Genomic DNA, 21343 nt, shown 5'->3' on the forward strand with positions numbered 1-21343 from the left:
ACTCACTACATTTTGTTATGGCTTATGAGTAAACCATGATTCTTACCCAGGCCCGTTTGAGTCTTCCTGCCGGGTGCCAGTACCCTCACGTTGGCGCTCTGCCCCCTGGCCCCTTCCCTCGCTCCCTTTGGCCCGCAGCTCCACCACCTCCCCCTCATCCAGAGTAGTGTGCAGGCGATAATTCACTGCCTTCAGCAGCACAAACATACCTGCTATCACCCCGCAGTAGATACCCACAATCACCATCGTGGGGGGCAAGGCCTACAGAGAAAGAGAGAGACACAGCAAGAGATTTTAAATGAGTAGAAAACAAGCAGTTATTGTGGTTTTGAGCTATTATACGCTATTTTTATTTAAAGAAAATACTTTTATTCAACAAAGGATGCACTGACAATAGCGTAAAGAGATTCATGTTAAAAGATATATGTATATAAAATACTGTTCTTCTGTATTAATCAAATTATCATCTTATAAAAAAAGGAAGAAAATCCATCAGTTTCCACAAAAATATTAAGCAGCACAACGGTTTTCAAAATAAATGATCATAAGAAATGTTTGAAAAAGCACCAAATTAGCCTATTAGAATGATTTTGAAGGTGCATGTGACACTGAAGTCTGAAGTAGTGGCTGCTGAAAGATAGGCTTTACTGACAGAAATAAATTACATTTTAAAATGTATTCACATTTGTTAATACATAATTACATTATTATTAACATTTGTATACATTAGTAAAAAATATTTCATGATATTACAGCTTTTACTGTATAAAAAGCAGCCTTTGAGCCCAAAAAACACGAAAAACCTGACCATTTGTGTACTGTACAATCTTTAGATCTATTATTGATCTATCATTTTTCCCCATCAAGGAAATTAAAAAAGAAGCCACTGTATATCAAATGTTAAGATTCAAGCAAACCGAAGCATTGGGACTGTGATATTGTGATATGCTCACATATGCCAACCTATTTACATCCCTCTGTTGTATAAATATCATACACAAATATAGGACCGTGTTATACAGAGTTACAGGGTTATGAAATGAGGCAACAATATTTCAGTCGCAACCGGAGGGCAGAAGCTAAAAACAGCCTGGCACTGAACGGACATCTGTGTCTCTAGCACAGCCACCCAACACTATAACTGCCCTAAAGAAGCTCACCATATCTAACACACACCCAGAGCAATATTCAGGAGTATAATGTTTCATGCTGAAGAGGAATTTTTTTCTTTTTTTTGCGCAAGAGTCGTTATGACAAAGATGGAATAAGCTTAATATGTGGAATTAGCTTAAATATGGTCAAATGTGGCAAACAGAGTTGAGAGTACTACACTTTGGTAGTTGAAAGCATATTAAAAATGAGCTAATATATATGTTATAAACAAAGCCACAATGGGTTGGTGGAAAGATTTTTTTATTTTTTTTTGCTGGCACCTATGGTTCCAAGAACATTTAAAAGGACACAGTAAGCAAAAGATTTTAAATTCCTAGAAAACAAGACATTTCTGTGGTTTTGAGCTAATAGCATTCGAAAGTTTGGAGTCAGTAAGATTAAAAAAATATGGAACTATAAAACCTTCATATTATTATTGTATGGAAAAAGGTTCTGCAGATTATTAAAACTGTCTTTTAAAAACTATCCATTAAAACATTCTTTTGGAAGCCCATAATGATTCATCTATGGCATTAATGTTTGTTCAAATTTCTTCTGTGTATTTTTTCCTAAACAAGGGAAGTCAAACAGTTTTGGTCGACAACATTCTTCTAAATAGCTTCATTCAGATTGTGATGGACATGAGGGTGAGTAAATTATGACAGAATATTCATGTTTGGCTGAACTATCCCTTTAAAGCAGAGACTAAACACAGACCAAACCTCATGACAGTAAGTCTGAAATACCCAACTCTGCTTAAAAACCAAAACAAATACTCCTCAAACCAGAACAGAACATGTTGAGTGGTTTAACACAGACCGCATCGCAATGAAATACCTACGCAAAACCAGACAAACACACAGCATACATATTTCCTTGACATTTCCAAGTCTGGAAATCACAGTTTTATAATTTCCTGATATTTCTAGGTTTTCCGTGACCACGGTAACACCGTAAGAGAGATGAAAAGAAATTGGGAAGAGACATATAGCCTGTGTGTACTGGAAATAGAGAGATGAGCTGGAAGAACAAGGATGACAGAGAGAGGGGGGATGGAGAGATGGGTAAAAATGAGGAAAAGACAGAGATGGGCTGATAACGACTGAAGGATGGAGAGGGAAACCGACGGCTGCATCTCTCACCATGTAGAGCGTGAACGGGAGGCAGAGCAGCAGCAGCCACAGGTAAAGGTGAAGTGCGTTCACGAAGGTGTTCTGGTGGGGGTCGTAGTACCATCCTCCCGTCACCGACGCCCACACGCCCTGTCGCAGGATTTGGAGGGTCTGCGACCCCATATTTACCCCCTATCCCCTCTCTAGCCGTCTCGGATCAGGAGGTACAGCGCTGGCCCGCCGAGCCCCGTCGCAGCCATCTTCTTCTCTGTGGTCCTCCAGCGCTGCGCTTCCCGTCCCATCGTGCTCTGCGCGCACCCAGCAGTTCGCGTGCAGCTCGCGCAGAGAGTGGTGCTGCGCATGCTACAGATGCGAGTTATTCTGCAGCGCCACCGCGCGGCGAACGCAAGTATCGACGAACAAAAACACCTGGGGCGATACTGTGATTTTTTTTTTTTTTTTTGCAACTTATTTAAATAAACCAATCCCTCTCGAGATCCTCTTAGTCAGTTTGCTGGTACACGAAAAATATCTTGGAAATATTTTAAAAGATAGAGATCTATCGTACCGTTATGTATTTTACAGGCGGAATAAATTAGGCCAGGACTGGCAGTATTTGGGTCGAGCTAATTGTCACGGTTATATGAATAAAACGGAATTCTCCTCAGAACACGTCTGCTGGCTATGGGTCTGTGTTAGAGTACTAGAACAGAGCGCTGTTCACATTCACGCAGCAGCGCAAAAGATGCGCCCACCCATCTGAACACAAGAGGGCGCTGCGCACTGCATCATCTCCATTTGTGACCATGGACCACAAAACCAGCCTCAATAGTCATTTTTAAAATTGAGATGTATATACATCATCTGAAATCTGAATAAATAAGCTTTCCATTGATGCATGGTTTGTTAGGATAGGACTATATTTGGCTGAGATAAAGCTATTTGAAAATATGGAATCTGAGGGTGCAAAAAAATAAAAAATATTGACTAAATCGCCTTTAAAGTTGTCCAAATAAAGTTCTCAGCAACGCATATTACAATCAAAAATTAAGTTTTGATATAGTTATGGTAGAAAATTTACTAAATATCTTCATGGAACATGATCTTATTATTTTTGGCATAAAAGAAAAATCTGTCATTTTGACCCTTGCAGTGTATCGTTGGCTATTGCTACAAATATACCCATGCTACTTATGACTGGTTTTATGGTCCAGGGTCACATTTGAAGACCACAATCAAATCTATGTAAATCATTACAGAATTACTGAATCAAGGACAAACATTTTTAATCAGAAAAAGACAGGTTTTAGAAAACGTGTATTTTTACTGTGAGTGATAGAATGGCTCAGCAACACTGAAATATGAAAATGACATTAAGATGAAATACAGACATTTCAGTTCCCTTATTACAAAAACTATTAAATTATGAAGAAACTGCATTTATATACAATAACCGTAACAGTCCACCCTTGGTTAGCTGGTGCAGAGAAATGTCCACAGAAGTGCTGCAGCATTAAAGTTGTTTGTGGCTGACCAGCATGTGCGTCACTGCAGGCGTGCACGCTTCTCAGGAGGTGGTTTGTTGGGTGTAGTTTGTGGAGCTGGCCGAGGAGGGCCAGGAGGGGCGGGAGGTTTCGTCTCTCGCTCTTCTGGAGGCTTCACTGTCTCAACCGGCACTTCTGGTTCTTTCTTTACCTCCACTATGGACAGAGAGTGAGAGTTTATTTACTGAGTGCAGGATACTTTTAATGTCTACAAAGCTTTTCTTTTCTTCTATATTAGTAATGAAAGCATTTAATCAGTTAAATTTTCCAATGGATAGTGGGTCTTCAATCAAACCACATGTAAACAATACTATATTATGCTGCTTTTTCAAATATATGAATTACAGATGTAATTACACTCACATATTTTTAAATGCAAGTATGATGTAGAGACATGTACACAATAAATGCATTGTTCATTATGCATAATCCATACCATCTACAGCAAATCTGACAAATTTTCATCTGTAGTGTAGGGCTGTGCAATTAATCGCATGCGATTGTCATTTGCATCTCATCACTAAAGCCGGTTCTGTGATTGATGAATTGCCTGCGATAATGAGCGCGATATTGCGTAGCTTGTCAGTGAATTACAGCTCTGTGTATTAAATGCCGCTCCATCTGAAAGCACGTGAAGGAGATTTACTACTAATCACAGAACCGGCTTTACTGAAGAGATGCGATTCGAATGACAATCTCATGTGAGTAATTGCACAGCCCTATTGTAGCGTGTGATAAGATGAGTCCGAGTCAAGTATTTGCATACCTGGGACAGGCTTCTCTCCTGGTTTGGTCTGAAATAGACATAAAATTAGAATTTTAATAGAATATTATGCTCTAATTAAAACAACATTAGGAAACCTGTTAGAAATATTTTGTGTATATTAGCAATACCTGATAGAAAGTTGGGGGAAATTTATTGCGCAGATCCAGTAGCAGTGTGTCAACTCTCTGCCTTTGGAACAAAGAACTTGGTTCCTCCTTCCGCTTAGATTTAGGCTTTACCCTTTCTATAAATAACACATACACAACACAATTTTAGCACTTCTGACAGGTACAGTTGTACTTGTTGAGAGATGTTTCCTGTCTGTGTGTCTGTGTGTGTGTGTTCTCACCTCTCTCCTCCTGGTCTTTAAAGTGCCACCAGTACCCTTTGGACGGGTGGTACCTGCAGAAAGACATCGCCTCATCAAACGCAGACTGAATCCCATGAACCGCTGAGAGCTAGGACACATCAAAACAAACAAAATATTAATGTTCAGAGAAATAGAGGAAAGGGTTAGAGAGATTGTTCTAGGGTTATAAACGCACCACTCTGGAACTGATGACTGATCCGAGGTCAGGCGCTTGATACACCACTCCAGCTATGATATAGTAGTCAGCAAGAGGGATCACTGCAGGAAAAGAACAGCAAGGGAAACGGACCATACAAAAAGATTTTAATGTTCTGTATTCTACAAAAAAATTTAATGTCAGCATGTTGAATGTAAAGTCAACAAAAAGCACCCCATTTATTGTGATAAAGAACATTCCTGGTCTTTCAGAATTCAAAAAATAGTATTGTAAAAATACTACTACTACTACTACTACTACTACTACTACTAATAATAATAATAATAAGTAATATAAAATGTAACAACCTCTGAAACCTAAAATGCTCTTGCAATTCAATCTCTCAATATAAATTAACACAAACGGTGACTCCAGAACAAAGATGTAACATAAGCACAACAGCCACACAGATCGAAACTTGTTGCATTAGTGATTAGCAGAAGCAATTAATCTATTAAATGTTCAAATGTATAGACAGTCTTCAAGCAAAACACAAACAGATTTATTTTTTTCAAATATACTGCAAAAACATCCTATGTTTGAAATGTTTTGAAATTGTATCATTGTCCTTTTTGTCATTCTGGTGCACTTTGAGAGCAGAATTAAGAGCTTGAACCTTTACAGTGTCCATCTTAAACAGAACAAAAAAGATACATTGATTTGTACCAGGACTTTAAAAAGGACTCAAAATTATTTAGTATCAGTCCACATTACATTGACACTAATGATTTAGAAAGCTAAACCAGTTAAATATAATAAATGTATTATTATTATCATCATAATCAATGACCCTAACAACAACATGTACTGTTTAAATGGCTTTGAAACTGTACCAAACATTGTCGTTTGTTTTAAGTATCATTTTAAACTTTACTTGATCTGGATTACAAGTCTGTCAACAGTGCAACTGATACAAAAAAAACATCTTCTGAAAATACAATGCAAGCACCAAACAAACAATATTCTTAAATTACAATATTAAAAGCAAAAACAGCAACACAGACAGCATAAACTGAACAGTAGTGCAGAAACTCACCTTGTGTTGGTGACTGTCTCTGCTGTTTTCTGATGATGTACAGAATCGGCTCCTGAGCGTGAAGCAAAATATATTCCACACCCACCATCTGACTACAAACATAGAAAACACATTCAGACACAAACAACACAGCTCTACCTATTTTAATCCTATAGGAAATAAAACAATCAGTAATGACAGCAAATTAAACACACATTCAGGTATAATACATGTATACAAATATACCCGACATGACTAAGAGTGTACATAAGCTGTATGAATAACAGTTTTAATGGCATAGAGCAGTGCTTACTTGAGGTGATCCAGGGTTAATCTCTGCATTTTGACCACCTCGTTGTTGCAGGTGCGATCGTAGAAGGGATTGCTCCTCTCGGAGAAATACTCCAGTACATTGCTGGGGTTCAGGATGGGCACCCAGCCACTGTCCACCCACGAGATGCCCAGCAAATTATCTGACAAACACAAAACAAAAATATAGCTGCGAGCAGCGATGACGGGCCCAAGCCGTCAGCATACGCCACCCCGGTGGCATCGATAAAACGGTGCCCAGCGAGCACAAGCATCACAGTAACCCTCTGGCAGTTTGGTTTTAAGGGATACGGCAATTAAAGGGTTAATCCAAACCATCAACTCTGTGAAACACACACACACAGAACAACATATAAAACTTTAAATTCTATGAAAATATATTTTTCATTGGTAGTTGATGTTAGTTAATGCATTTACTAATGCTAACAAATGAGAAATTATTATAGTTACCAAAGGTTTTAATGATTTATAAGCATTTTTTAATGATTTATTTTTCCATTAACTAAAATGAATAATTTTTTCTAACACAAATGAATAAAGTAAAAAATATATTGTTAATATTTAATGTTATTTGTGAATTAACCAATGTTAAAAAACAACATTATTTAACTGTTGTTAATTTACATCATTAATAAATATATACCATTTAATGTTGAAATCAATGTTTTAATGTTTAAAATCAATTCCAAAATGTGTTAATATATTAAATTTTAAAGTTTTATCTTTTGAACATGACTATTTTTCTAATATTAAAAATATTATGTTCATTGTTAGCTCATTGTAAGTTCATACTATCAATGAAGAATTAACATGCTTTAAAAAATATATTTTTCATTGTTAGTTCATGTTAATTAATGCATTCCCTACTGTTAACAAATGAGACTCAATTATAAAGTGTTATCAAAACCTTTAATGCTTTAAGCATTTTTTAAGGATTTTATTGAGAAGTTTAAACAGACTCTCTCTCTCTCTCTCTCTCTCTCTCTCTCTCTCTCTCTCTCTCCCCCTCCACACTCACTGAACTCACACAGTCAGTCACTCACCCAGTCACCTACCGCACACATTAGAAGCACAGTGACAGGAGATCTCTGATAAGTTTTAAAATTTTCTTCTCGCCATAGTGTACTGTAAATTCATGGAATTAATCACATATCCTCAGACTGTCTTGTTCTGTGTTTGGTGTGAATTTGTGGTTTCTGCTTGGAGGTGTATGAATTTGTTTACAGCCCGTTTTGAAAAAAAAAAACACATAAAAAAAAAAAAGCCGACTTCCTGTTGGTCGTAGCTAATGTCTGTAAATTAGAAAGTTGTCCGGCTTAATGTGAACAATTTATGTACCAAGTTTGGTGTCTGTAGCTATCATTATATATATATAATCATTAATAATTATATTCCATTTAATGTTGATCAATATTAATTCCAAAATGTGTTAATATATTATTAAATTTTAAAGTTTCTCTTTTGAACATGACTATTTTTCTAACATTAAAAATATTTTGTTCATTGTTAGTTCATTGTAAGTTCATACTATCAATGAAGAATTAACATGCTGTAAAAAATTATATTTTTCATTGTTAGTTCATGTTAATTAATGCATTCCCTACTGTTAACAATTGAGACTTAATTATAAAGTGTTATGAAAACCTTTAATGCTTTATAAGCATTTTTTAAAGATTTAAAAAAAACAGACCCTCTCTCTCTTTCTCTCTCTCACCCAGCTCCTCAATCCACACAGTCACTCACACAGTCACTCACACCCCACCCCCACCCCCTCACTCAGCTGCAGGCTGACAGGGAACTCTCACTCATAGAAGCATTGTAACAACTGTCTGATAGTTTTTAAATTTTCTCCTCTGCATAGTGTATTGTAAATTCATGAAATTAATCACATATCCTCAGACTGTATTGTTCTGTGTATGTAATTTTTTATGAAGTGTTTGGAAGCTGCTCTTAAAAGATAAAAAAAAAAAAAAAATCTCTTTTTTACTGTAACTTTAATAAATTGCCATTAAATCATCGTTCAAGATATCCTAAATCCGTCCGCAATTTAGCATCTTCAGTATTTTGGCATCATGAGAAAAAATGTTTGGTGTGATTTACGTGTTTCTGCTTTGAGGAGTATGAATTTGTTTACAGCCCGTTTTAAAAAAAAACCCACATTAAAATAAATATAGCCGACGTCCTGTTGGTCGTAGCTAATGACTGTAAATTAGAAAGTTGTCCGGATTAATAAGAACAATTTATGTACCGAGTTTGGTGTCTGTAGCTAAAACTAACCCCCCCATTTTTGACAAAAGGTGGCGCTATAGAGTGCCTCTTCCACGCCCGTTTATGAGGTTTTTCCAGTGTCTAACTATCATTAATACTGATATGTGTGTTGAGTTTCATGACATTCTAAACATGTTATCTGCCTCAAAATCACCAGAAACGAATTTTCAACTTTGACACGTTGCCATGGCAACATAATTTTAGATATCAATATTCCCTTCACAGTTTTACATCGGCCGTGTTTTGACATTATTCTGGTGAAGTTTGAAGCAAATCGAGTAAAAATAAGATGCTGAATTCAAATAATTTTGAAAACGACACACTTCCTGCAGCCAGTTGGTGGCGCTATAACTTTCAGTCATAATAGTCACATCTATCCGATCGGCATCATACAACGAACAAACCACTGGAGTTTGATCAACATCATACAATGTATGTGGACGTTATTAGGCATTTCCTGGGTCTCATTTTTCGCCATAACTTCATCGCCTCGCCACGGGCAAACCGTTCGACATATCAAAAATATCTTCGCAATTTAGCGTCCCCAATGTCTTGAGATCATGTTCACCGAGTTTGGTGGCAATCGTATGGAAATCCTCAGAGGAGTATATCAAATTCCAGAGCATGCGCTTTTTAAACAGCCCTGAATAGCCGACTTCCTGTTGGGCGGAGCCTATGACATGCTGCGCGGAAGTTGTTCGGCTCAATGAGTTCTATATGTGTACCGAGTTTCATATGAATACGTGCAAGTATGTGTGAGCTATACATCAAGCTTTCTGACAATTTTCCAGGGGGCGCCGTAGAGCCCCTGTGCCACGCCCGGGTCCCAGCCTCAGCGGCGTCCTAATGGCCGCAGGTTCCAACGTGCGTGCCAATTTTCGAGAGTTTTCGGGCACGTTAAGGCCCCCAAAAGTGCCCGGATGATTGAAAAAAAAAAAAAAAAAAAAAAAAAAAAAAAAAAAAAAAAAATAATAATAATCCTTAGAAGAACAATAGGGCCCTGCGCCTTACTGGCTTGGGCCCTAAAAATCATATTCGAATAAGAATACTTCCGTCAAGGGAAAAAACAAACAAACAATAAAATAAACCGTAGAAAATCAAGATAATACTGCGCGCCTCCAACAAAAACAAACTAGCGACAATGCTAAATAGCAAAGTGATTATGTTGGCCGGACAAAGCCTGGATTCTGTTAAACTATTTTTAATTTCTTATACAGCATTTCAACGTGAAGGCGAATGGGATTTGCTAGGAATAAAGCTGTCAAAGAAAATAAACTATCTGCTAATTAATTCGCGAAATCAACAAACTACCTCTTAAATCCACCGACGCCATCTTCGCACTCTGACGCAGGCTGATGACACAATAACTGTCGACGCTCTGTGACGCTTCCCTTTTAATTACGCCAACCTGTAGCCGCAGACTAGCCCTGCGTCCCAATGTTCATACGATCCATCCTAAATAGTATGTGAGATTACAATAAGTGTGTCCCAAAGCATAGTATGTTGAAAAGAGTATGCCAAAAGTCCCCGGATGGTCTACTATTTCAGGTCGATTTTGCATTCTATTGGCTGAAATTGCCCACAATCCATTGCGCTTTGGCGAAGGATTCGGTCCAGAACTACAAACACGAATAAAACGCGTTAGAAAAACTACAAACGTGGCGGATGCACGTGATCGACAGTTAGGTAAAGAGGTTTGCAAAAAGGGGTTTGAGTTACTAATAATCAACATTAAAACTTGGTAAAAAAAAATATTTATTTATTGTTATCCGTGTTATATTTCATCTGCAACCGCAATGTGAACTTTTATAAACACCCATTTGATCGTTAACTTTTAAATGCATCATTATGCAGAAGATATATGAGCAGAGTTCTCCGCATGAAAGACCCGCGACTGGCAGATCAACCAGCTACTTCTTTTCTCTCTAACACGGTAGGAAGTTAAATTAAATTAAATGTGGAGGATGTGACAAGATGATTGACAGGCCAATCGTGAGTGTTGCCATGGAGACAAGACGCTGTTAAAACGAATTTAAAGGAACTTAAGGGTATTCTGTAGTCTTTGAGAAGATGATAAAGACAATTCATTAGCCTGTAAGTCTTGTTGACACAGATAGACCAGCAGATATGAACGTGCATTATGAAATGCATTAAGTGATCTTAAAAGGACGCAATGCGTTAAATTGCACGTTCCTCCCATAGAAAATTATTTTAAATAAAACACGTAATATAGCTTAATGGACAAAGACAATGATATAAAAGAGCTGTAGACCGTTTATTCTATTTGGAAAAACGCTTAACGTGAAACTTTGCATGTTGCATTTATTCTGGGCTCTCACCTGCCTGTACATTAGTTAGCTATATTTTAATAATAATGAGGAGCATATTGAGTTTGCTCTTTATCATCTTAGTCCATTATGCCACATTATCCCACGTGTTGCGGTATGGGAGGAAAATACTATATACATATTCATTATATTATATATTATTTGATATTTTAATAGCATTATCTTAATACATTTAGCCATATTAAGTGTTTATGGTTTTCTATGGGAGGAAAACGCTTCACGAGAAACATATTCTGCTGTTCTGTAGCCACAGATTTGCAGGTCTAGTCTTTTTCTCCTACAGATGACTTGCAGGACCCTGTTCGTTATTGTACTAAATTAGTTTTAATCGTTTAAGCACCACGGACCCTTCTCCCTGTAGTAGTCAAAAGAAACCCTTAAAAAACACAAAGACAGGTTTACAATTTGAGAATTTGCATTTGTGAATGTAAAATTTGCTTAAGAAAATAATTAAATTTATAATTAGACATTTTCCTTTTTCAGATTCAGAGTCATTCTTTATTGTCCCCAAGAAAGAGGAAACTAGTTTCCACAGACTATACCCGAGCTGTAGTACACATAATACACACATAAGTGATACACACATATAATACAAATACAACAGAGTCAGTGCACATGATACACGTATACTGCACCAGCTACATGTATATTACCCAGAAGGTAGTAGCACCAACAAAACAATATAACTTTAAAAATTACACACTCCCCAGTTTCTGTGAATTTCACATTCTAATAGCAGAGGGTACAAAACTTTTCCCCAAACGTGCTTTCTTTTGGGGTAACTGTTTGTATCTACGACCTGATGGAAGAAGAGTAAAACATACATTTAGAGGATGACTAGGGTTACCTATTATAGTTTTTGCCCTGCGAATGATGGCAGTATCAATAAGAACTGACAAATTAGGAGTAGAAAGACCAATTATGTTTGAAGAGGTATTAGTGATTCTATAAAGCTTATTTCTGTTTGTGCAAGAGAGCATGGTAAAATAGCAAGTGGCACAAAACAGAATACCCGATTCGATGATACTGCGATACAAAAGAAGCAAAAAATATGGTTTCACTGAAAAGAACGTATGACCAGAAGTCCTTGTTGACAGCGTCTATGAATGTCCGTGACATGATGGCCAAAACTTAGTTTGTTGTCTAAGATAATGCCAAGGTACCTAAAACTGTCAACAATTTCTACTGACTGGACATGGATGAATATAGAACAGCGAGAAGTAGAAAATTTGTGCCGTGTATCAAAAATCAATTCCTTTGTTTTTAGTAACATTGAGAAGAAGATGGTTGTCTGTACCCCATTGAGTGAAATAAGCAACAGATTGACGATATGCTGTAACTGAGTCCTCTACGTTAAGGAGGGCGAGTATGGCTGTATCATCCGAGTATTTGAAATATCTCATAATCAGAGAGGGACTGAGACAGTCATTGCTGTACAGTGTATAAAGAAAAGGACTGAGGATGCAGCCTTGAGGAGCTCCAATGTCAACAATGATAGTTGTAGATGTAATGCTACCCATCCTTACTTTAATGCTACTCATCCTTACTGGGGTCTGGGTCAAAATATCCAAATATACGATGGCAGAGAGAGCTCAACGCACTGCAAATAGAAAAAACACCTGCAAATTAAGAAATTACTTCCTCAATTTTACAACGCACATGCTGCAAATGCTCACAACACAACCAAACAAAGAAACGCACTGCAAATAAAATGTATTTGGTTGCATTGTGAGCATTTGCAGTGTGTTTCTTTATTTGTTTGTGTTGTGAGCATTTGCACCACCTGCTGTCAAACTGATGAAGATGATTTCTTGATTTGCTGGTGCTTTTTCCATTTGCATGTGTTTTCTGAAGTTGCAGCGCGTTGAGCTCTCTCGGCCACCGTACAAATATAATGTTTCTCATTTGTATAGAAAATTCTGGCAAAATCTTGTCTTTCAAATGTCACTGTAGCCTATATATATATATATATATATATATATATATATGCAAACATGCATAAAATAGTCAGGCTAATTCTTATGACACATTCTTAACATAAAGGCTACGTTTATACAAGTAAGCAAGTAGCCCTCGGGATCTCACTAAGATCAGTCTTATATCAGTCTTGCTATGTTTACAAGTGTTCAGTCATACACACACAATAATGTACAACATTTTAGATTTTAAAAGAGTTCAGTTAATACAAAAATAATTATATTCTTAATAATGTAGGCCATAGTCAACATGACCATAAAAGCAAGAATTAGGAAAGATGCCTCTGGACCTAATTAAAACTACATTGGTTGGAACATCATCGCTACAGAAGAATTCATCAGATGGGACAAATACCCTACAGACTCCCTGCAGGCAGAATTCTGCAAGAATATCCTATGAGTGCAGTGCAGCGGAAAACACCACATAATGCCTGCAGAGAAAAAACAGGATTATACCAATAAAATCCAGAAAAGGTCTATTACATTCCACATCTACATGAGCCACAGTCAAACTCTACAACCCCAACGCCAGTCAAGCTCAAATGCCACTAATCTTTAAAGGGTTAGTTCACCCAAAAAATACAAATTCTGTCATTAATTACTCACCCTCATGTAGTTCCAAACCCATACGACCTCCGTTCAACTTTGGAACACAAATTAAGTTAATTTTAATGAAAACTGAGCGCTCTCTGACCCTGCATGGACAGCAATGCAAGTGAAATGTTCCCAGACCAGTAAGGACATCGTTAAAATAGTCCATGTGACATCAGTGGTTCAACCGCAATTTTTTACGAAGCAGCGAGAATACGTTTTGTGCACAAAAAAAAACCAACAACTTTATTCAAGAATTCCTCTACTTTGCGTCACCCTAGGGCACCATTATAGAGAGTAACATGAAGCATGCACTTACATTTCTTTGCATGCAAACAAGGCGTGGCGCATGCGTATTTAACATCAGCAGCATTACATGCATACATTGTTTACGTTCAGGGATAATAGAGGAAGACGTGATTTGGAGGAGAAGAATAGTTAAATATAATAATATAATATAATATAATAGTTCAATAAAGAATAGTCTTTATTTTTTTTTCTTTGCGCACAAAAAGTATTCTAGCTGCTTTGTAAAATTACGGTTGAACCACTGATGTCACATGGACTATTTTAACAATATCGTTACTACGTTTCCTGGGCCTGGAAACATTTCACTTGCATTGCTGTCTATGTAGCGTTAGTGGGCTCTCGGATTTCATCAAAAATATCTTAATTTGAGATGAACAGAGGTCTCACGGGTCTGGAACAACATGCATGAGGGTGAGTAATTAATGACAGAATTTTCATTTTTGGGTGAACTATCCCTTTAACCTACCAAGAGATGTCAATATACTTCCTTTAGCAAGTTTGTTTCAGTCAAGTCAAGTGTAATATTCTCAATACAAACCACATGGAAGAAAGACCACAAAATATAGTTAGGCTACTTCAAAATAAATAAATACACACATACATAAACAAGGGGAAAACAACACCTGACCTAAGACCTGGCTTTAACAACATTTTCTTAGTTTGGAAAAATAATCTTTGCCTAAACAGAATTTCTAAAGAATATGTGAATGTGACGAAAAAAATAAGTAAAGTCCTGACTACTCTATGTACAAACCCAGCATTTTACAATCATAGCTTTGCCAGGACAGGACAAACTGTGCTCTAATTACCCTCTGAGAAATTTACCATTATGGCAACTTTTTTTTTCCAAAAATTATTTTAGGACCATGATAAATTAATTTATTATCCTCAGAAAGTTTTTAGAACACTTTTTTTTAACTAATCAAAAGAAGGGTATTAGGAGCAATTATAAGTCTATAACTAATATATAAAGTCACAAACTACACTAACCTGCCATGTTTTGGTAACATACAGTATATTATTATTATTTTATTATTTAGTCATTTAGCAGACACTTTTATCCAAAGCGACTTACAAATTAGGACAACAGAAGCTATCAATTGTAGTATTAAAACAACTAAAACAGATCCAAAACTAAAAGCTAAAACATTATAAAAACTATATATACACATTTAAAAAAATAAATAAAGAAATTAATTAAAAATGACAAATGCATACAACAAAATACCATAACTTAACATTTAAATGAAAACTAAAAATAAAGCTAAAAACTATTCAAAACATTTAAGAACAAAAGGTATAAGAGTATAATAATGATTCTAACATAACATAACAGTAAGACAAACACCAAAACAACTACATAATATGTGTATGTAAAATCACACACATATATACACATTTATAAATTCAATTTTCTTTCATTTCCATGTAGTTTGTTGAAGTACTAAAATAACTCAAATTAAATAAAAACTAAAATGTAATAAAAAACCTATACAGACATAATAAAAAACTAATAAAATGACAAACATTACTCCAACTTTAACTAAAATTAAAATAGATAACAAATAAAAATCAAACTACATTAGTTTAACAGTAATCCTGAAAAAATAGAGTCAAACACACATGCTAAAAAAACAACAACTTTATACACATGGTTATAAAAACTGAAACAGAAGTGAAACAAGTAGTAGGAGTATATGTAACATATATTCCCCAAAGTAATAATAAATATATGCACATATAGATATGCACTGAAAAGACTGTGTTTTATTAAAACATATTGATCAGCAAATGTAGAACAGGATTCTGCCAGTTACTAGGCTATATACTATGTATTTAAAACTAATATGAATATTTATATATATTAATATAAATATTTAAGTAATATCAACCATCACCCATGCAGTCAAAAAAAATGTTTAGAAGCTGAGTTAAAGTGATAGCATTTGACATTTGTGAAACTTTCAATCAGCAGTCAAGAGAATTATAGTTGTGAAAAAAAATAGGTGGAAAAATAATTTAAAAAAACTTAAAAACGTCAGAGAGTAGAAGAAAAATACTGGACAAGAAAAGAAAGAAAGAATGCACTTGTATTTTATCAGCCAGATCGAACTAGCTTATGTGCAAATGACATGCATGTGTTTGAGAGTATAAAAATAACAGACTGAGCAAAGCAGAACTCCCCACCCAGCACGATTTACCGCAATCACGACACACCCAGACACAACAACTGTACCAGCCACCCGCTTACAACACACACACACACACACCTGTGGGACAAACATGACGTTTCCCAAAGTGATTCATTCCATTACGCAGATATCCACCATATTATTCTTAATTAAATGAATGTGGGTTGACAATAACTTTGTTGTGAGCATAATGAAAGAGAGAAGAACAGGTGAATCAAGGGAAGATCAAAGTAAGAGAATAAAACTGTAAACAGCTCTTTTCAGTGTCCAACAGCAGCTGTTTTTCTCTTAAGTGTTCTGGGGGCAGAAATCACGTCACACGAAATCATCATTTAAGAAAGTGAAATGCGTTTGTTAAGAGTTGCGCTCAGCTGGATTTCAATGGAAACGCGAGCTCGCGCAGGGGGGCTGACAGACCGGTTATCGCGCTCCATCTGTGATGACCGCATTTCTTAAGGGCAGCGCGAGCTGTGGCTTCATGCGCACGCTCGCTCACTCCCTTTTGAGTCATTTGGTGAGAGCAAGACGTGCCGATCCCTGTCCGTTCCGCTAGACTGCTGAAAAAAGAGAGAGACGCGGCGAAAAATAGGAAAAATTCACAGTATTGTGTCTGTGAATCATCCGGGAATCCATCTTTAAAACAGTACCGTGAAGACGTACTCGTCACGCGGGCATGTAAACGCGCAAAGAGGCAACGAACGAACCTCGGAAACGCGAGTTTTAGGGAATTATCGAATCGGTTGGATGAGCGTGGAGCAGGGCAGGTTTGAAGGAATGATACGCAAGGGAAACGGCACGATGAGCGTCATGAGCGGCAGCGCGAACTCCACCGTCACGCAGCCTCCCGGTGGACGGAGCCGCGGAGACTCGCGCTACCCGCAGTACGCGCCCCATCAGAGCGGTACGATGATGGTGAAACCCCAAAACGAGCCGGCGGACCTGGTCAAACGAGCCCTGGACTTCAAGACGCAGGGCACGCAGTGCTACAAGGATAAAAAATACCGCGAGGCCATTGGCAAGTACCACCGCGCGCTGCTGGAAATGAAGGGACTGTGTCGCGTGCTGGGGGACCCTGACACCAGCAAGTCTCCCTCCACCGTCCTGACCAGCATCAGCAAGTCCAGCCTGACAGACGAGCAGAAAGGCGCGGTGGAGAACGCGGAGCTGGAGTGCTACAACAGCCTGGCAGGTGGGAACGCACATCATGTTTCACCACTTTGATTTTCAGTGCACTTAGGTCTGTTTTCTATGAATTCCACCTGTTAAGACTGAATGCAAGGCAAGCAGACCATTATATTCAAATTAGTGCTGGGTTTGAGTGGCAAACTGCTGGTACCTCCAAGCCTAAATTTGCCTTAAAAGAAAGTAATCTGTGAGTGAATGTCTTCAATTCTGCATGCAAAATGACGTCATGGTTTTCTAGATTACAGGTATTATACGTTTGATTATTAAACTGCAAAAAAAAAAAAAAAAACAAGTATCATAAACCCGAATCATCAATTTTGCATTAGTGCCATTCGTTTTGTCTGTTTGCATGTAGCATGTCTGTTGCAGATGGAGCTAGTGAATTATGAACGAGTGAAAGAGTACTGTCTGAAGGTTTTGAGAAAGGAGGGCGAGAATTTTAAAGCCCTGTATCGCTCTGGTGTGGCGTATTATCATCTGGGAGACTTCAATAAAGCCCTGCACTACCTGAAGGAGTCACACAAACAGCAGCCCACAGGTCAGTCAGATCAAACTCTCACACACTACACTAGGGTTCGTGGACCTCCGGAAGTCTGTCTCAAATCTCACTGCACAACCACGGAAAGCCATGAGAGTGCAACATCAAATGCTCACTTTTCCAGTGGCCTTGGTTCCATAATATATTTCCTATTCATTGAGTTTCCTTTAAAAATGTTAGCCTTGGAATATAACCAAGCGCTGGAAGGGGCCACAACATTATTATACTATATTAGTATGATATATTGTTGAGAATTGCAAAGTTGATTAAGAGTGAGGAGACGCATTCAATCAAAAGAGGTCGATTGAAAGAGGTCCTTGGTTCAAAAAAGTTTGACAAAAACCAAATGCAATGATGTGTTTCTGATGTTCTGATGTGTTTCTTGATGTTACATTTGCAATAATGTGGACCAATGAGGTCATGTTAGAACAAACATCTCAAAAAACAACGAGTGAAAAAGATTTTAGAAAATGCCAGTCTAATCTTATTCACTTGCCAATATGATGATAATATACAGTATTATGTGTAAATCATCTTCTTTTATACTCTATACTAAGTCGTAAAACACTACCTCAGCATTTCAGGGCTTCTTTTGAGCTTTTACACAAGTCTTATGTGTTCAGGTGCAAGTACAAGAAGCAGCTTCTGAACCCAAAACACCTGCTCTTCAGGACAACAGTGATTGTGTTGATAAATTAATAATAAATAATCACAAATCTTAAATGATTTATCTTTCACTACACTTCCTGCCTGCGTTTTTTCAGTTAAAACAGCTGTTTCCTTTTTGTCTATGCATGTGGAACAGACACAAACGTCATCCGCTACATCCAGCTCACGGAAATGAAGATTCGACGAAATGCCCAGAGAGAGAAATCAGAAGATCCGTAAAAACAGCAGCTCCCGCTCGAATAGCTTTCCACTGCGGACACCCCACACTTCCCTCATCGCGCTCTCTGTGGACGAGGTTCGGCATTTCATGGAAGACTTTATTCCAGTGCGGGTCAACACACCTGTCTCAGTCCTGTCAGAAACAGTCTCTGGCTCAGATTGAAGAGCTGAATCAGGTGTGCTGTGCCCTGCTGTAGACTGTGGAGACCAGGGATGGAGACCACCAGGGATCTCAATGGCATTTATTATGCTTTTTGAAGTACACTGGTGCTGCCAAAATGTTTGCTTTCATTCCTTGGTTGTATTTAAGCTACAAACTAACAGATGTAGGTCTCTCAAAGTGGTTGTGGTCTGAAGTTGTGCTCCACAGAACACCCTCAGATCATTTTGTGGCTGGTGAAACATAGTTTACATATTGCTGCAGCTTTTTCATTCGCATATTGTTTCCAGATCATGACAAAGATGTTTTCATTAGAAATTCCGAATCAGTTTTGCTAGAAAAACATGAAGCACCTTCATTTGAAGTGCAGTTAAGTGTCACTAGCAGTGAAAACGATGCCAATCATATACAACCTATTCTTCACTTAACACCCACATTCAAATCGCAGTGGGAAAAATCTCACACGCACAGAGTGGGCTTAAGTGTACACACACACACACACACACTCAGTGGACATGAGTGTAAGCATGTGAATCAAGCACAGTCTGACACACATACAAAAGCATGTAGGAGTAAAATAAACTGTGGTCATTGTTATTTGTAGGAGTGTGTTTTTTGTTCATGCTGGGTTGATTTATCTCTGATTCTTACTGATGGTTAGGAGTGAAGATACTAGTTTGATGATAATCTTTTCATTTTGACAGAGAAAATATTTTATCTATCTATATTTCCACTGCTTATTATGGGTTTTACTTGCAGCTAAACAGTAGGTACACAAAACAGTCCAATATTGTGCTCCATTCTCGTTGCTATGGTGAGGTTGCATAGAAATCTTTCTTGGAGACAGATGGGGAAGCTGTCATGCTCTGTGTGTAACAGAAGAATGAAATTTCATTAAATTGCTGAGCAAATATTCAGTATTTCTTAAATTTGCAGTAATGTGGACCAATGAGTTTGTATTACTACAAAACAATAATCTCACATTTAATAAATCCCAGATATATGATTATTATATTTAAATATAAATATTTTAATTAACCAATATTTAAATAAAAATGGTGAATAGAGTAGGTCAAATTTAATCAAGTGTCTAATCACAGTACATTAAGACAACTGTTTTGTATTAGATTTATGAAAGGTTATGCTTCAATATGCAAATGATGCATTATCAAATTAAATATGGATAGATTTGCATACAATTCCCGAACAGAAATCTGAACATCAAATAAAGCTATGTTCAAAATTCTTATCTTGTTTCATATATTTCTTTGGATTGCTCCAGAAATCAGAAAATACTGTCCACTGCCAGAAAATAAATTCACCATGTTTTTAGGAATAAAATGTTACATAATTATGAATTATTATAATGAATGAAGGAATAAAATGGAAAAGTTTGGTCTACATAAGTGCTAAAGTAGAGATTTCTGGCTCAGTGCAGGACCAAAAAACACATTTTGAGAAAACAGCGTTTAAAATACAAAACGGAAATCTAGATGCAAATATATAAAGCAATAAAAGAAACACTAAAATGTGTTGGATGTTTTCTTTCTAGTTTGAAACAAGACATGTTGTGGAAGCATAATAGCTAAAAATCTCAAAATTAAGCAGTGCATGAAAAAAATAATGGGTTTGTTTTGTCTTAATGCTTACATTAATAGAGATGAAATAGAAAATGCATTTGGAAAATAGCAGTCTAGTCTCATTTACTTGCTGTGATCATCTTCTAGAGTTGTGTACTCTTATCCTAAGACAGTCAGTCACAAAACACCACATCTCCGCATTTCAGGACTTTAATCGAGCTCTTACACAAGTCTAATGTGCACGGGTGCAAGTACAAGTTTCATAGCAGCAGCTTCTGAACCCAAAACACCTGCTCTTCAGGACAACAGTGATTGTGCTGATAAATGATAGCAAATGCTCCTGATGATGGCTACACATTCATTTAAGCCATAAAAAACACCCCTGTTCCACATCCAGATGAAATGAAATTAGAGTTCTTAAATCCTCAGGCAAATTTTCTTGCCAGATTTCAGGACTCTGTATTCTACTGCAAGTTCATTTTGCCGTGTGCATGAAAAAGTATGTGTAAAATATGGTTTCAGGTGACAGAAAGAGGAAGACAGACACAAGCACTTGTGTTTTGTCGCTACATGTTGTTTTGTCTCTAGAGGGCCTCTTCACTAGTGTAGAGATGAAAGATTGGACTGAGACTGAGGACAACACTGCTGTAAATGTGCAAAAGAATGCTCACCTTGAATGTCTGAACATGTTCAGAAATGTAGACAGAAATGTTTCTCCATCAATTTTATCTTAACAAAAATGTGAAAAATATAAAAAATTATTTAAATAAATAAATGTGTAAACTTATAACAAATATTGCACTAAAAATTGCGAAACAAATTC

The 21343-nt window shown here is 37.0% G+C and overlaps 3 protein-coding genes across 4 annotated transcripts in view; 1 reads left to right on the forward strand and 2 right to left on the reverse strand.

Moving 5' to 3' along the window:
* The window catches only part of LOC306882089 (pecanex-like protein 1), a 40384-nt gene extending 37850 nt beyond the window's left edge, over positions 1-2534 (reverse strand). For both annotated transcript variants that reach the window (XM_079436548.1, XM_079436547.1), the window contains exons 1-2: positions 2295-2534; positions 47-261 (exon numbers count right to left, since the gene is read on the reverse strand). In XM_079436548.1, the coding sequence (XP_079292674.1) occupies positions 47-261; positions 2295-2447 (368 nt within the window). In that variant the 5' untranslated portion in view covers positions 2448-2534. The remainder of the gene's footprint in view (positions 1-46; positions 262-2294) is intronic.
* LOC306882093 (mediator of RNA polymerase II transcription subunit 6) lies at positions 2295-10317 on the reverse strand. Its single transcript, XM_079436555.1, has 8 exons — positions 10065-10317; positions 6469-6628; positions 6177-6268; positions 5120-5202; positions 4924-5032; positions 4703-4818; positions 4575-4602; positions 2295-3964 (listed from the first exon to the last, which is right to left on the reverse strand). The coding sequence occupies exons 1-8, from the start codon at positions 10084-10086 to the stop codon at positions 3810-3812; spliced, it is 765 nt and encodes a 254-aa protein (XP_079292681.1). The 5' UTR covers positions 10087-10317; the 3' UTR covers positions 2295-3809.
* Positions 10318-16581: 6264 nt separating this feature from the next.
* LOC306882344 (tetratricopeptide repeat protein 9A-like) lies at positions 16582-19887 on the forward strand. The gene is made up of 3 exons (XM_079436898.1): positions 16582-17358; positions 17710-17892; positions 18698-19887. Exons 1-3 carry the CDS (start codon positions 16914-16916, stop codon positions 18778-18780), a joined length of 711 nt encoding a protein of 236 aa, XP_079293024.1. The 5' UTR covers positions 16582-16913; the 3' UTR covers positions 18781-19887.
* Positions 19888-21343: the final 1456 nt, after the last annotated feature.

This window comes from Barbus barbus (assembly GCF_936440315.1).
Source record: "Barbus barbus genome assembly, chromosome: 16".
In the NCBI taxonomy this organism is placed as follows: Eukaryota; Metazoa; Chordata; class Actinopteri; order Cypriniformes; family Cyprinidae; genus Barbus; species Barbus barbus.